General features: G+C 42.4%; 1 protein-coding gene across 1 annotated transcript in view; it reads right to left on the minus strand.

The window, feature by feature from the left end:
* Positions 1-7404: 7404 nt before the first annotated feature.
* The window catches only part of TMEM167A (transmembrane protein 167A), a 40728-nt gene continuing 31057 nt past the window's right edge, over positions 7405-17075 (minus strand). The window contains exons 2-4 of the mRNA XM_073583361.1: positions 13277-13386; positions 10323-10357; positions 7405-7830 (exon numbers count right to left, since the gene is read on the minus strand). Coding sequence (XP_073439462.1) covers positions 7760-7830; positions 10323-10357; positions 13277-13386 — 216 coding nt within the window. The 3' untranslated portion in view covers positions 7405-7759. The remainder of the gene's footprint in view (positions 7831-10322; positions 10358-13276; positions 13387-17075) is intronic.

The following is a 17075-nucleotide window of genomic DNA, read 5'->3' on the forward strand; positions in this document are numbered from 1 at the left end:
AATGGAAGGAGTATCATACCACTGCAAATCTACCAAGACCCGGCCGTCCCTCTAAAATTTCATCTCAAACACGGAGAAGACTGATCAGAGATGCAGCCAAAAGGCCCTTGATCACTCTGGATGAACTGCAGAGATCTACAGCTGAGGTGGGACAGTCTGTCCATAGGACAACAATCAGTCATACACTGCACAAATCTGGCCTTTATGGAAGAGTGGCAAGAAGAAAGCCATTTCTCAAAGATATCCATAAAAAGTGTCGTTTAAAGTATGCAACAAGCCACCTGGGAGACACGCCAAACATGTGCAAGAAGGTGCTCTGGTTAGATGAAACCAAAATCTAACTTTTTGGTAACAATGCCAAACGATATGTTTGGCGTAAAGGCAACACAGCTCATCACCGTGAACACACCATCCCCACTGTCAAACATGGCGGTGGCAGCATCATGGTTTGGGCCTGCTTTTCTTCAGCAGGGACAGGGACGATGGTTAAAATTGATGGGAAGATGGATGGAGCCAAATACAGAACCATTCTTGAAGAAAACATGTTGGAGTCTACAAAAGACCTGAGACTGGGATGGAGATTTGTCTTCCAACAAGGCAATGATCCCAAACATAAAGTTAAATCTACAATGGAATGGTTCACAAATAAACGTATCCAGGTGTTAGAATGGCCAAGTCAAAGTCCAGACCTGAATCCAATCGAGAATCTGTGGAAAGAGCTGAAAACTGCTGTTCACAAATGATCTTCATCAAACCTCACTGAGCTCGAGCTGTTTGCCAAGGAACAATGGGCAAGAATTTCAGTCTCTCGATGTAGAAAACTGATAGAGACATACCCAAAGTGACTTGCAGCTGTAATCGCATCAAAAGGTGGTGCAACAAAGTATTAAGTAAAAGGGCCGAATAATATTGCACGCCCCACTTTTCAGTTTTTGAATTTCCACAAAAATTTAAAATAACCAATAAATTTCATTCAACTTCACAATTGTGTCCCACTTGTTGTTGATTCTTCACCAAAAATTTACATTTGCTATCTTTATGTTTGAAGCATGATATGGGGGAAAAGGTTGAAAAGTTTCAGGGGGCTGAATACTTTCGCAAGGCACTGCAAATTCAATCCTATATCACTGATATTATCGAGTTAAAAAGCACACGTTAATACAATCAGCAAAAGAAAAAAAGCAAACAAACAAAAAACACACACAAAATATGTATTTTTAGTATAACTATAAAGCCTAACTCCATGTCATCACATAATTGCATAGATGATACAAAAGCCGCATTGATTATTCATAGAAATATGAGAGATTTTGATTCACGTTCATGCCCTGGGAACCTCAAGTCTGTGACGTGTATATCCACCAGGCCTCCCTGCTCAGAAGTTTCCTAAGGTGATCCCCCATCTGTTGAGGGTTTAGAGACCCTCTCTATGCCCGTGACTCTGCAGTTTGCGGTATCACCATTATGATATTGTGAAATGTGTTTGCCTGCCACTGAAAATTTAAAAACTTGTCTTATTTGCAGCATCTGACAAATGACGTCGGATTCTAACTTTCAGGGGGATGGTGGTACAACCTACATACTGAATGTTGCAAGACTGACAAGGAGATATAGAACATATGTAGTGTTGCAATTGATAAAATTGTGAATTTTATATGATTTTTTTTGTTGCATTAGAACTAAATTGAGTTGAGTTATCTACATGCTTGCAGCAAGTGCATATTTAGTGCCCACATTTAAAAAATTCTATTTGATGGAGCCAAGTTTTAACTATATTCATTTCCTGATTCAAATATAGACTTGAAGATAGCATGTTACTAAGGGTAGGGGCTTTCCTACCTGCAAATCAGATAGGATTATCCAAGTTCCTGGTACTAAGTCTGACTTCTTTAAATTCAGGACCCAACCCAGATACTCCGACATTGATATCGTCTTGTCCTTGTGGGCCTGAAGTTCTTCCACTGAGTTGGCTACCAGCAGGAAGTCATCCAGATAAGGGATTATAATTACACCCATCTTCCTTAAATAGGCCACGATCTCTGCAACCAGTATCATAAAGACCCGGGGAGCTGAGGCCAGACCAAATGGAAGGCACTGGAATTGGCAGTTCTGGTTTTGAATTTTTACTGCAAACTGTAGGAATTTCTGACAGTAGGGATGTATTAGTACATGATAATATGTGCTCTTTAGATCTAGTGCGCAGAACTGCATCCTTGCTTATTAGTGGAATTGTTGAGCTTATAGACTCCATCCCGAATCTGTTGTACTTGTGGCCCTGGCCTTCTTCCAATTGGGGAACTGGTACTATCACACGTTTCCACCAGCTCTCCTATGTTTGACCATGAATGAGAACTGGCGGCCAGTGGGCGAGGATTTATGAACCTTTCCAGAGGAGGCCCTTAAAATTCAATTGCGTACCCTTCTGCATTCGTGCTCTGTGTCCATTGGTCCTGGGTAATGTGCAGCCAATTTTTTGTGAACTGCCTGAGCCACCCCTCTATGTGGTTGGCATCATTGTTTCCTTGGGCCTGAGCTTATGCCAAAAAGGGAGCCTCTACTCCTTCCCCCTTTGGGGTAACTTCACATGCCGGATTCTCCTTTCCCTCTATAGTGTATAGAAAGGGCTGAAATTTCCTAATTCTATTCTCATGGAATTCCATCATTTTATTTAATGCCATTTCCATAAACTCCATGGCTGATTTCATTAATGGAGGGAAGCAAGGATGTCCTCCCTAGAGGTTTTGTTACTTAGATGCTCCTCTAGTTGCCCGATCCACAAGAACTTGTATGTAGCTACTGAGCTGGCAGCTATGTTAGTTTTCATTATCACCACTGATGCTTCCCAGTCCCTCCTTTAAAAGGTTATCCGCCTTTCTATCCATCGGCTCTCTCAGGCTTGAGGAGTCTTCGAATGGTATAGAAGTCTTTTTTGCCACTTTAGTCACAGGAACGTCAATCTTAGGGATTTCCTCTGAATTCTTAATATCCTCAGGTTCAAAGTGCAACTGAATCCTGAAATCACGGTGTATGATCAGACATTTCTCTGCGTCCTCCCATTCCTCCAGGATCACTGAATACCGGGAATACCCAATGTTTTTGGGACCTGATAATTCCAAACATATTGTCCTGGATTGTCTGTGGCTTTGGGGTTTCCTCCAACTGCATGGTGCTTCTGACTGCATGGATAAGGTCGTCAGTATCCACTGAGGCGAAAACACCAAGGTTACTTACCGGTAGCGGTTTTTCCGTAGCCCATGATGGCTTACCTGAGAGGATCCGCCCGGTCAGGACAGGAACTGTCATGATCCCAGTGCAGTTTTTGACCTGCACATCAGGGGTTAATGTCTGGAGCCCAGTGCAGGCTTTGACCTGCATGCCTGGGGTTAATTATTGTGGCCCCTCTTTGGTTCAGGGAGAGCTTCTTATACCCATGAGAAACTCCTATCCCATGGTGGATAGGTTTTCGAAACAGGCCCATTTCATTCCCTTGGCAGCATTACCCTCAGAAGAAACATTGTCAAGGTTGTTTGTGCAGCATGTGGTCCGATTGCATGGGGTACCCCTGAATGTTGTGTCTGACAGAGGTGTGCAGTTTGTGGCCAGATTTTGGAGGGCATTCTGTACGAAATTGGGCATCTCACTCTCCTTCTTGTCGGCATATCACCCGGAGAGTAATGGTCAGAAAGGACGCACCAATCAATCTCAGGTGTCTGACCTCTGCCAGACAGGAGGATTGGTGTGATGCGTTACCGTTGGCAGAATTCGCTTTTAACAACCGGGTGAGTCAGTCCACCATGTCCCCATTCCTGATTAATTATGGGTCTAATCCTCATTTTGGGGAGTTTTCTCGGGTGGATTCTTGTTGTCCAGGGGCAGAGGGGTCCGTTCAACGGTTAAAAAACCTCTGGGCTGAGGTCCAGCATAATATCTCTCGGGCCCAGGGGAGGTACAAATATTTTGCTGACAAAAAGAGAGCCCCGGGAGACATGTTTCAGGTGGGAGAGAAGGTTTGACTTTCCACACGTAACATCAACTTAAAGGTACCATCAGCTAAATTGGGTCCAAAGTTCATTGGTCCGTATGAGATTATGGAGATAGTCAATCCAGTGGCATATAGGTTGCGTCTCCCTGCCTCTTTAAAAATATGCAATGTGTTCCATAAATCTCTGTTGAAACCCGTAGGGTCTGTCAAGGAGGACTCCGAGTCTGTTGTTCCTCCAGTGTTGGTGGAGGGTCAATTGGAGTATGAGGTTCGACATATTGTGGACTCTCGGCGGGTGCGCCGCTCCTTGCAGTACCTGGTCCACTGGAAGGGATATGGACCAGAGGATCGCTCATGGGTCCCTGCTCACTCTGTACACGCAGATCGCCTGGTTCGGGCTTTCCATGCGAAATACCCAGGGTACTCCAGTTTCCTCCCACACTCCAAAAAACCTACTGATAGGGAATCTAGATTGTGAGCCCCATCGGGGACAGTGATGATAATGTATGCAAACTGTAAAGCGCTGCGGAATGTTAGCGCTATATAAAAATAAAGATTACTATTATTTTGTCATTGACAGGGAAAGTGTTTTCTTTTCTCTTCCAACCCTCTGAACATAATGTCCTCTAATGACCTAGGCCCATTGTAGACCTGACTGCTTTGACCAGTCTTTCTATATCCTCGGTTGGAAAATATGGTTGGCCCCCTATATCACTGTCAGAGGAGGATTCTGAGGACTGAGGAGGAGGCAGAGGGAGACTGGTATCTTTCACGACCCTCCTGCACTAGAGAGGCCTCTGAATCAGAATCCAGTTTGCGGCTTCTTTTTCCATTTTTTTTTAAGGGCTGCCTTTAAGGAGCCTTTTACTTCCTCCTGTATTATAGCCCTAAGGCCCCCCAAAGTCAGGGGTCTCATCCCATATGGTCTTATCGATGGTCAACACAGAGATTTTTCTGCCACTGAACTGCTAGCGGGTTTTTGCATAGGGCACATTCTCTGTTTTGCCACTAGACTTCCTCGACCCCTAGTGATCAAGCAGAAATATGGACCCCGTTACCATAAGGGTGACATTCACATAGATCACTCACCACCACTGTCAATCAAGGGTACCGGTTTCCGAGGCTGCTCAGATGCGCGTATGACGTCCCTTCTGGACATCGAGGGGTCTTGCCGGTCAGGACGACTGCCACTCCTACCACTCGAGCGGCTACTCCTCTTGATATGCTGGCAGCTCGGTAAGGCATCTGGTGAGAGCTCCTGCTGTAATGGCTGCTGCTGCGACTTGTTGCCCCACTTTCATGGTGAATCTCTGAGCATGTGTGATCTTCTGTGGTCATCCCTCTTTATGAGGGACCCACTGCACTCGCCTACTCCGGTTACCATCGATGGCCCCTCCCCCCTGCCACGCCACCGGGATGATTGTGTCGGCCGGAGTTTTCTTCATGGGCGCCACCATCTTGGATCCGGCGCCCGCCCCTGATGTCACGTGGGCACGCCCATTCCCAGCGTGCCTTGCACGTGATGTCAGACGCACGCAACCCGGAAGCGGCCACCCCTCCTGGACCCAGTAGAGGGGGGAGGGCAGGGCGGCAGCCACGGAAAAGCCCGGAAACTCCTGACCGTGCTGCACCCATGCCCGCTCGGACGCCGAGACCCCGAGCGGCACTTCCATCCCCCGAAGCCCAGCGCACAGGCCCTGCCTGTTCTTCCACGTCGGGACGAGAGTGGGCAGATAAAATATCTTGCATCTGCCGTCTTCAGCGCACGGGTTCCTGTCAGGACAGGAAACTCAACTGAAGCGAGGGAGAGGTACCGCCCTTTTATCTTCAGTAGGGTTCCTGTCCTGACCGGGCAGATCCCCTCTATCAGGTGTGCCGTCATGCGGGAAGGGAAAAGATATCTTTTACCCCGTCAAGATTCTCGCCTTCCTCCTCTTGGTCCGATCCCATGAACTGCAGCTCTTCCTCTGAGCTCAACTCCATCTCCCAACTCGGTCTTTTAGCACGTGGACCTGGGTTGGTGGTCTGTGGTATAACTAGGTTAGCTATAGTGGCCTGAACCTCCTCTCGTATCATGGATCTCATCTCCGAGAGGAATGACAGCTGTTCATCTCTAACGGGAGAAATAACCCCAGGACCCTGCAATACAAGTGAGTCTGCACAGATCACTCACCATGCAGTCCTGGCCATCTCCTCTGTCTGCTTCCTCCATCGTGCGCCTGACAGCAGGCAGCGTGACCCCCTAGGCATAGGTAATAAAAGCATTGTCTGTCTCTTTCTTACGCATTCCACCGTGGAACGCACACCAAAACCGGAAGTATGATTGAGGTCATGTTGGTTACTTATACATCCGAAGGTGGGCAAAGTACTTCCAGCATCGACTGGGCGCATGGCTCACGTGATTTAACAACCTCACGTGAGCCCAGGGAACAGCGCTGGAGGTGAATATAGGTGTTTTTATTCTAAGGTGGCAAACAGTTAGACTGAGAAGGGGTTGTCCTAGTAAATTACCCAAAGTAGCACGCCCCGGCAGCAATGTTTTTTTTTTTCATGTTAACTTGCCAGCAATAGAGTGTTGTATTTCATTTTATGACAGCTAAGCTGCATACATGCAATTATGAAGCCTTTAAATTATGGACGGGTTATTTTCTATTTTGTGTAGATTCTTGTGAAGGATGACATAATTCCTCCAAGTAGCTCTCAGACGACTCCCATCGCCAGCATTTCTATTTAATCTATATGGTCTTGTTTGTATAAAATCACGGTGTGAATTAATTCAGGAAGCAACATTTTTCCATTTTAAAGTAGACTGGCAAATGTCATATGATGTTCAGACATTGTGTTTTTGCACGGTTGGCAGGAAGAAAGGTGTGTATCATACGTGCGTTTTTGCTGTGTTTTTTTCCCATTCAAGAACAGCCAGCAGCACAAAAAATGCAAGGAATAAAAAATAACCATGTGAATGAAATTTTTGAAATCTCATTCACTTTGCTGGTACTGTGAAATGTGCCACCTGAAAAATGCCACCTGTGAACATACCCTTATGGGGCTTTTTTATCCTCCTTTTCTTACATCAATTGGATAATACAAATTTATGAAAATTGGCCACAGTCACTTTCCTCTCTTAGATTAATTTGATGGACATAGGTCTTTCTTTAACCAGGGCTGTGGAGTCGGAGTCGTGGAGTCAGAGTCCATTTTGGTTGTGTCAGCGTCATGGAAATTGAGGAGATGGGAGTCGGAGGTTTGGCTTAACAACTCCACAGCCGTGGTATGAGGGAGTCAGAGTTGGAGTCGGTGTTATGGAAATTGAGGAGTCAGAGGTTTGGCTTACCGACTCCACAGCCCTGTCTTTAACTTCACAAAGTAACTTGATATTTGCAAAATAAAAAATAAAATACACACTGTTATATACAAGAAAATAGTTTCTGAAAAACACGCAGTATATTTTATTTATCAATTCAAAACATGGTCGTGAAACAATACATTTGGAGATGATTAACCAGACCATTAAAAAAAAAGAAGTTGATTACCCTCCCAATAAATATCACTTGTAGAATAAAATGACATTTTCAAAAACAAAAACATGGCGCTGCCCGTCTTGTCTTCCGGTCTCATACATCCTCAGGATCCCTTGACTGTCTTGGACCCATAACATGAAGCCTAATCTGTCAGGTACTTAACTTAGCAAAGAAATTATTTATGAACACATTAATCACCACAATGATATTTATTCCACAAGTAATATAAATGGAGCCAGCTGGAATCCTCGGCAGATTATTGCATGAAGAGTATACTGAAAGCCATCACCACACAACACACGGCCACGTAAGGACTTTTCCTTTCACCTACAAAATGAATTAAAATAAATACTTTTAAGCAATATTAATGTTTCATGACTTTCTAAATTGTTAAATATCATGATATTCACACTTTCCATGGCAGAAAATATTTTGCATTTTGTATCAGTGCTAAAAATTTCAAGATGTGGAAAAAACAGATGGAGGCAAACCAAGCTTAACACATTTTTGGCATCTGAAGTCACCTTGAAATAGATTGCAGACAAGAATGGTTCTGGAGCTCAAGACGGCCTGTCAATCACTGTGATAAACATTATGGTACATTGCTATAATGTCTAGTGAAGAACTATCTGATGAATTTAGACAGCTGTGGGTATCGCGTGAGCCTCGCCTGTATGCGAGCACATTTATTCAGGATTGTGGGCAGCAAAATGTTCTTAAGATGAATGTGCAGATGTAAGGAAAAAAAAAAATCAATTCAAGTTCATAGATCATGACTGTCAAGATGGGGCCAAGGTGTGTGTGACCCTCTGCTTCTTGGTTTGAGGCCATATATACAAAAGCAGACATTTCTGAAAAAGCTATTTCCTAAAATATTAGGACACTTCTACAAACATGTCTTCTAAAGCACCAAAAATGTACACATTGACCCCAATTCATCAAAGCTTTTATGCCAGAATTCTGAAAAAGGGGGGTGGGTGGTGACACAAGTTCGAAGACATAAGGGGGATAAGATTAGAAAAACGTGTCAGTTTTCTTCTAAAACAGCGCCACACCTGACCACAGGTTGTGTGTGGTATTGCATCCCCATTTATGTCAATTGAGCCTATTGTTAATACCAGACTTGGCTGTTAACTCACAGGTGTGGATCTGTTTCAAGGAGAAAACAGCCATTTTTTATAATCTTGTATTGCCCCTTTAATATGCTCATACACATCAGATAAAAGTGGTTTAAACTCGTCATCAACTATGTACTGTTGCCAGATCTCCAGTCAGATTTGCGGATCTATCATTCATGGCAAATTTTGTACATATACCTTAAAGGGGTTGTCCACTACTAGGGCAACCCCTTCTTAAACTAAATGTTTGGCCCCGATAAAATAAATAACCCTACAGTCATTACCGCGCCGGCGCCATTCCCGATGAGTTGGCACTTGCTCTCCCTGGGAGTGTGATGAGATGTGACGCCGGTGCCTAAATCAGCGCTGGTGTCACTGTCTCTGCCTTCAGTTTGAACATGAAGAGAAAGTTGGAGATCATCTGCAGCCCGAACTTCCACTTCATGCTCAGTTTGTCTGAAGGCGGAGACAGTGACGCCAGCGATGATTGGGTGACGGCGTCACGTGTCAACATCTCATCACAGCCCTGGGGAGAGTGAGTTCTGACACTGCGCGAACGGTGAAGTCACGGAAGGTGTGTATAGGCTTTATTATTTTTATCGGGGACGGACATTTAATTTAAGAAGGGGTTGTGCTTTAAATTCACAAAGAAGAAAAAACACTTTAAGGCTACGTTCTCACAATGAGCTTTTGTGAGTTTTTCATCCTGCACCATTTCAGCACCTAATATGTAAATTAGGTTACTTGCGTTTTTTCAACAAGTGTTTTTTATCTCTTCTTGGTGTCATGTTTTAAACAAAGCTTCTCTGATTTTGATACTTCCTGGTATTTGGCTTTGACAAAACTTTATTGACATACTTAGATGCAGATTACTTGTGTTTCCGCTGAGGAAACTCACTAAAAACCCATGTGCGTTATTTACCGGTAGATTTTCCAAATCTAACGCAAGTCTATGAAGGAACAAACAAACAAACAAAAAATCACAGAAAACTCAGCATACCCGCAAAAGAAATTGACATTGCTGATTTGAAACCTCAAAGGTCAGTTTACGCTGAGTAAAATAAAAGCACAGTGGGCACGAGATTTCTATAAATCCCATCCACTTTGCTGGAACTGTAAGACGCTGCATTTGTGACGCAGCAAATATATACCTAAAGCTCATCGTGAGAACGTAGCCTAAAGCCTCAGATTGTTTTGACTCTCATAGTTCATGTCATTATCTAAGGACTTTTTTATATTCACGGAAAGGACTTTTATCAGCTTAAAATCTTAACGCTTATGGACGGCTTTAGATCATTCCAATACCCAAATATTACCTAGACCTCCAAAGAGATAAGGCAACATTTTTTAAGAAAAAAAAGATGAATGTGTTATCAAAATGGTGGTTTGATCTACCTGCAGTAAAGAGGACCATGCAGTTTAAACAATGCTTAACCAAACCTGCCAGTTTGGCCGATGATCTAATTGTGAGTGAGATGCACCGAAACCTTCCCGATCTTTCCACATGAGATAAGCCACTGCCAGAGATTTTTCCCCTTCTCTCTAATAAAATAAACCTCCAGTTGGGCATGATGAACCCAGCATGAAATTTTGGAAAATTAATTGATGGCTAAAAGTAATCAGTCATTTTGTCAACTTTCAATACAAATGTCAATTTCTGTGCAGGCATTATGGAGGTGAAGAGAGAACAAGACAACTTACCAATTCTTGCACACTTCCAAAAAATGCCAAGTACTCTGCAATAAAAAGGAAAAAAATGTAAAGTTTCTATCAAAATGTGTATTTATATTCCATTTATTTATACCCTAAAAGAATTTTAATTTCTCCTTTTTTCACAAAGTACACTGTGCAGAATTATTAGGAAAATGAGTATTTTGATCACATCATCCTTTTTATATATGTTGTCCTACTCCAAGCTGTATAGACTTGAAAGCCAACTGCCAATTATGTAAATCAGGTGATTTGCATCTCTGTAATGAGGAGGGGTGTGGGCTAATGACATCAACACCCTATAAGGTGTGCTTAATTATTAGGCAACTTCCTTTCCTTTGGCAAAATGGGTCAGACGAGAGATTTGACGGACTCTGAAAAGTCAAAAATTGTGAGATGTCTTGCAGAGGGATGCAGCAGTCTTGAAATTGCCAAACTTTTGAAGTGTTTACACTGAACAATCAAGCGTTTCATGGCAAATATCCAACAGGGTCGCAAGAAGCGTGTTGAAAGAAAAAGGCGCAAAATAACTGCCCATGAATTGAGGAAAATCAAGCGTGAAGCTGCCAAGATGCCATTTGCCACCAGTTTTGCCATATTTCAGAGCTGCAACGTTACTGGAGTATCAAAAAGCACAAGGTGTGCCATTCTCAGGGACATGGCCAAGGTAAGGAAGGCTGAAAAACGACCACCTTTGAACAAAAAACATAAGATAAACCGTCAAGACTGGGCCAAGAAATATCTTAAGACTGATTTTTCTAAGGTTTTATGGACTGATGAAATGAGAGTGACTCTTGATGGGTCAGATGGATGGGCCCGAGGCTGGATCAGTAACGGGCAGAGAGCTCCACTCCGACTCAGACGCCAGTAAGGTGGAGGTGGGGTACTGGTATGGGCTGGTATCATCAAAGATGAACTTGTGGGACCTTTTCGGGTTAAGGATGGAGTGAAGCTCAACTCCCAGACCTACTGCCAGTTTCTGGAAGACACCTTCTTCAAGCAGTGGTAAGGAAGAAGTCGGTATCGTTCAAGAAAAACATGATTTTCATGCAGGACAATGCTCCATCACATGCATCCAAATACTCCACAGCATGGCTGGCCAGTAAAGGTCTAAAAGAAGAAAAAATAATGACATGGCCCCCTTGTTCACCTGATCTGAGCCCCATAGAGAACGTGTGGTCCCTCATAAAATGTGAGATCTACAGGGAGGGAAAACAGTACACCTCTACAAATAGTGTGGTGGCTGTGGTGGCTGCTGCATGCAATGTTGATCGTAAACAGATCAAGCAACTGACAGAATCTATGGATGGAAGGCTTTTGAGTGTCATTGTAAAGAAAGGTGGCTATATTAGTCACTGATTTTTTTTGTTTTTGAATGTCAGAAATGTTTATTTCTAAATTTTGTGTTGTTATATTGGTTTACCTGGTGAAAATAAACAAGTGAGATGGGTATATATTTGGTTTTTATTAAGTTGCCTAATAATTCTGCACTATAATAGTTACTTGCACAAACAGATATCCTCCTAAAATAGCCAAAATTAAAGAAAAACTCAATCCAACTTCCAAAAATATTAAGCTTTGATATTTATGAGTCTTTTGGGTTGACTGAGAACATAGTTGTTGTTCAATAATAAAAAGAATCCGCTCAAATACAACTTGCCTAATAATTCTGCACACAGTGTACATTTATCATCTAGCAGGATATGTAGTAAATGTCGGATCAAAAGAACAGAGGTTCTGATTCCCTGGTTTTCCCCAGTGAGGTTAGGAATGAGTGGTATGGTGTAGTCATGTATGATTGCTGCAGCACCGTTTATGTCCTTGGACTGACCATACTACTCGGCTATCTTGGATAGTCACATAGAAATTGACTAAAATGGCAGGACTTAAGTGCGACCAGTATGATTTCCTCAATCCCGACCAGTAGGGAAGAGATTGGACCCTAGTTCTAATGATCATTAGAGGTCTCAGAGGTGGGCATCCCGGTCATCCCCTGTGGCTAGGTGATATGGGTGTTTTCCCCAAGAAAGACGTTTAACTGTTTTCACTTGTATTTCCTGAGCAGTAGCACATAATAGCTGGAAATGTAAAGTTATGAAAAATGCTTTCTACAAGAATTGGTTCATAGTGTAAAAATGGAAGTTAGCAAGAAATATATATATATATATATATATATATATATATATATATATATATATATATATATTATACTGTATATATGCCTTATCATGTCTGTCTGTAACCGAAATCCCGCTGCGCCGACTGGTCGCGGCCGCCAGACCGCAACCAAACAGCAACAGGCGCACTGCGCAGTCCGCAATTAGCAGGACGCACGCCACCGCTACCGTGCCGTCGGGAGATCAGCGACGCTAGCCGCTGATCTCCTGACAGTTGCTGCGGGTCATCTCTGGGCGCACGGGCGTCAGCGGCGACGCAGCTGGAGATGCCCGGTGCTAGCCGGTACCCAGGGTCCGGAGGAGAAGAGTCTCCTTCGGACCCTCGCTACCATAAACGTGTAAAAAATAGAATTAAAATAAAAAATGGTGATCTACCCACCTTCCGACGGCCCCCGGAATCTGTCCCTCCTCTCCACGCTGCCGGCATCTTCCGTTCCCAGTACTGCTTTGCGCGAAATACCGCTGATGACATCACGCTCTCTCGAGAGGACGTCAGCAGCGGTCTTTGGCGCAAAGCAGTACTGGGAACGGAAGATGCCGGCAGCGTGGAGAGGAGGGACAGATTCCTGGGGCCGTCGGATGGGGAGTATATCACATTTTTTATTTTAATCTGCCGCTGGCCATATTCTAGAGTACCTGATGAATCGGGCCAGCAGCTAGTGACTTATAATTATCTATAACATGTACAAAAACAAAACAAAGCTCCCGAACCTGCCTCCACATACAGATCGGTTATTAAAATTCACCACATAGAGAAAGGTTACGTACCCAGTTTTGTTTTTATCAAGAAGATTGGGAACCATGGCTCGGAGATACGCACAGGTGCATATTAGCAGAAGGATCACGGTCAACAGGCTTTGGAAGTTAAAAATGGCAGACTGAGGGATAAACATAAAATATCTTACAAATCACAACAGGAAACCTTCTCTACATCTACCCACTATAACAATAAGTCACTTAAAGGCAATCTGTCAACAGGGTTTAGTCACCTAATCCGAGAGCAGCAGAATGTAGAGACAGACACCCCGATTCCTGCAATGTATCCCTTACTGGGCTTCTGAGTCTAGTTTTATAAATTCATTGGGTGGATGACAAATTCACATTTAGTGGCCAGTGTCAGGCAGCTGCTGCAAAGGCAAATAAAATAATGGGATGCATTAAAAGAGGCATAGATGCTCATGAGGAGAACATAATTTTCCTCTATATAAGTCACTAGTGTGACCACACTTAGAATACTGTGTACAGTTCTGGTCTCCGGTGTATAAGAAAGACATTGCTGAACTGGAGCGGGTGCAGAGAAGAGCGACCAAGGTTATTAGAGCACTGGGGGGTCTGCAATACCAAGACAGGTTATTACACTTGGGGTTATTTAGTTTGGAGAATTGAAGGCTTAGGGGTGAACTTATTACAATGTATAAATATATGCGGGGACAGTACAAAGACCTTTCTAATGATCTTTTTACTCTTAGACCTGTGACGGGGACAAAGGGGCATCCTCTACGTCTGGAGGAAAGAAAGTTTAAGCATACTCACAGACGCGGATTCTTTACTGTAAGAGCAGTGAGACTATGGAACTCTCTGCCATATGATGTTGTAATGAGTGATTCCCTAATAAAATTTAAGAAGGGACTGGATGCCTTTCTTGAAAAGTATAATATTACAGGGTATATACATTAGTTTCCTTAATATTGCGTTGATCCAGGGAGCTAGTCTGATTGCTGTATGTGGAGTCAGGAAGGAATTTTTTTCCCCAATGTGAAGCTTACCGTTTGCCACATGGGTTTTTTTTGCCTTCCTCTGGATCAACATGTTAGGGCAAGTTAGGATAGGATATGGGTTGAACTACATGGACTTAAAGTCTTCCTTCAACCTTAATAACTATTTTACTATGTTACTATTGCTTTATCAGCAGGATATTATCACTAAAGGACAAGTAAACCTGCCCCCTTCTAGTCCTTCATATTCATGAGCTCTGTATATCCCCACCCCCTTCATTGATTAGCAGCTTTCTGTCCATGTACAATCAGTGGTAAGGGCGGGGTATACAGAGCTCAGCATTGAGAGAACTAATACATCAGCAGCAGAAAAAACAGTGATGTTATAGAAATGACAGAAAGCAGCTCAATAAGTGATACATCACTGGAATAAATCTCTGTGACTATGCTATGTTGCTCTCAGAAAACAGCAAAAACGTTGAGACGTTCACTTTAATAGCATATCAATGAATTTACATATTTATTTTCATATAATGATTGATGCGGTCAAAAAAAAAAAAAAAAAAAAATGAAAAAGACCATATACACACACACCCAAAGTAAAAAAAACAAACCCTAACACATATACTATATATCACTATAAACTTGTTATTTTGCCCTATATTTTTTTCTGTCCAAAGGCTGGACAGACACTGGTCTGGGTTGAATGAATGAATCCTGCATTGGAGCATGGGGTTGGACCAGATGGCCCAGGAGGTCCCATACAACTATACCAATCTATGATTCACTCTGAAAACTTCCAGAGATTCAAGATAGAAATCACTCTCCTATATGTGTGCAAGAAGATCCAATGGTTGTGATTATAAATCACAAGACAACCTCATAATCAGAAATTGATATTGTTTGAATTAGATTTCTGTGTTACATGCCTTTTTAAACATTTTTTCTTTCAAATCATCTTTATTAACCCCTTTACTACCAAGGGTGGTTTGCACGTTAACTCCCGGGCCAATTTTTACAAATCTGACCACTGTCCCTTTATGAGGTAATAACTCAGGAACGCTTCAACGGATCTAGGCGATTCTGACATTGTTTTCTCGTGACGTATTATACTTCATGTTAGTGGTATAATTTCATTGATATAACTTGCGTTTTTGTGAAAAAAATGGAAATTTGGAGAAAATTTTGAAAATTTCGCAATTTTCCAACTTTGAATTTTTATGCCCTTAAATCACAGAGATACGGCACACAAAATACTTAATAGGTAACATTCCCACATGTTTACTTTACATCAGCACAATTTTGGAACCAAAATTTTTTTTTTTTGTTAGGAGGTTAAAAGGGTTAAAAGTTGACCAGCGATTTCTCATTTTAACAACATCATTTTATTTTTAAGGACCCCCATCACATTTGAAGCCACTTTGAGGGGTCTATATGATAGAAAATACCCAAAAGTGACACCATTCTAAAAACTTCACCCCTCAAGGTGCTCAGAACCTCATTCAAGACGTTTATTAACCCTTCAGGTGCTTCACAGGAATTTTTTGAATGTTTAAAAAAAAAAAAAAAAAAAACCATTTAACTTTTTTTCACAAAAAAAATACTTCAGGTTCAATTTTTTTTTATTTTACCAAGGGTAACAGGAGAAATTGGATATGAAAAGTTACTGTGCAATTTGTCCTGAGTACGCTGATACCTGATATGTGGGGGGAACCACTGTTTGGGCGCATGGCAGAGCTCAGAAGGGAAGGAGCGCCGTTTGACTTTTTCACTGCAAGATTGGCTGGAATTCAGATCGGATGCCATGTCAAGTTTGGAGAGCTCCTGATGTGCCTAAACAGTGGAAACCCCCTACAAGTGACCCCATTTTGGAAACTAGACTCCCCAAGGAACTTATCTAGATATGTGGTGAGCACTTTGAACCCCCAAGGGCTTCACAGAAGTTTATAACGTACAGCCGTAAAATTAAAAAATCATATTTTTTCCACAAAAATGATCTTTTCACCCAAAATTGTTATTTTCCCAAGAGTAACAGGACCCCAAAAGATATTGTGCAATTTGTCCTGAGTATGCGGATACCCCATATGTGGGGGCAAACAACTATTGGGGCGCATGGCAGAGCTCGGAAGGGAAGCAGCACCATTTGACTTTTTTGGCTGGAATTGAGATCGGACGCCATGTCGGGTTTGGAGACCCCCTGATGTACCAAAACAGTGGAAACCCCCCAATTCTAACTCCAACCCTAACCGAAACACACCTCTAACCCTAGCCCTAATGGGAAAATGGAAATAAATACATTTTTTTTTTTTTATTATTTTTCCCTAACTAAGGGGGTGATAACGGGGGGGTTGATTTACTATTTATGGCGGTTTTTATGTTTGGCAGCTGTCGCACGCTGAAAGACGCTTTTTATTGTAAAAAATAGTTTATGCATCACATTTTGAGAGCTCTAATTTTTCCATATTTTGACCCACCGAGTCATGTGAGGTCTTATTTTTTGCAGGATGAGTTGACGCTTTTATTGGTACCATTTTCGGGCACGTGAAATTTTTTGATCGCTTTTTATTCCGATTTTTGGGATGCAGAATGAACAAAAACCAGTGTTTCATGAATTTCTTTTGGGGGGTGCGTTTACACCGTTCCGCATGCGGTAAAATTGATAAAGCGGTTTTATTCTTCGGGTCAGTACGGTTACAGCGATACCTCATTTATTTTTTTTATGTTTTGGCTCTTTTATGCAATGAAAACAATTTTATATAAAAAATATTATTTTTGCACCGCTTTATTCTGCGAGCTATATGATGATAAAGCTTTATTTTTTGCTTCGTTTTTTATTTTTTTAAGGGGTTCAA

This window comes from Dendrobates tinctorius, unplaced genomic scaffold (genome assembly GCF_039654945.1).
Source record: "Dendrobates tinctorius isolate UK_male_01 unplaced genomic scaffold, ASM3965494v1 ptg000003l, whole genome shotgun sequence".
Taxonomy (NCBI): domain Eukaryota; kingdom Metazoa; phylum Chordata; class Amphibia; order Anura; family Dendrobatidae; genus Dendrobates; species Dendrobates tinctorius.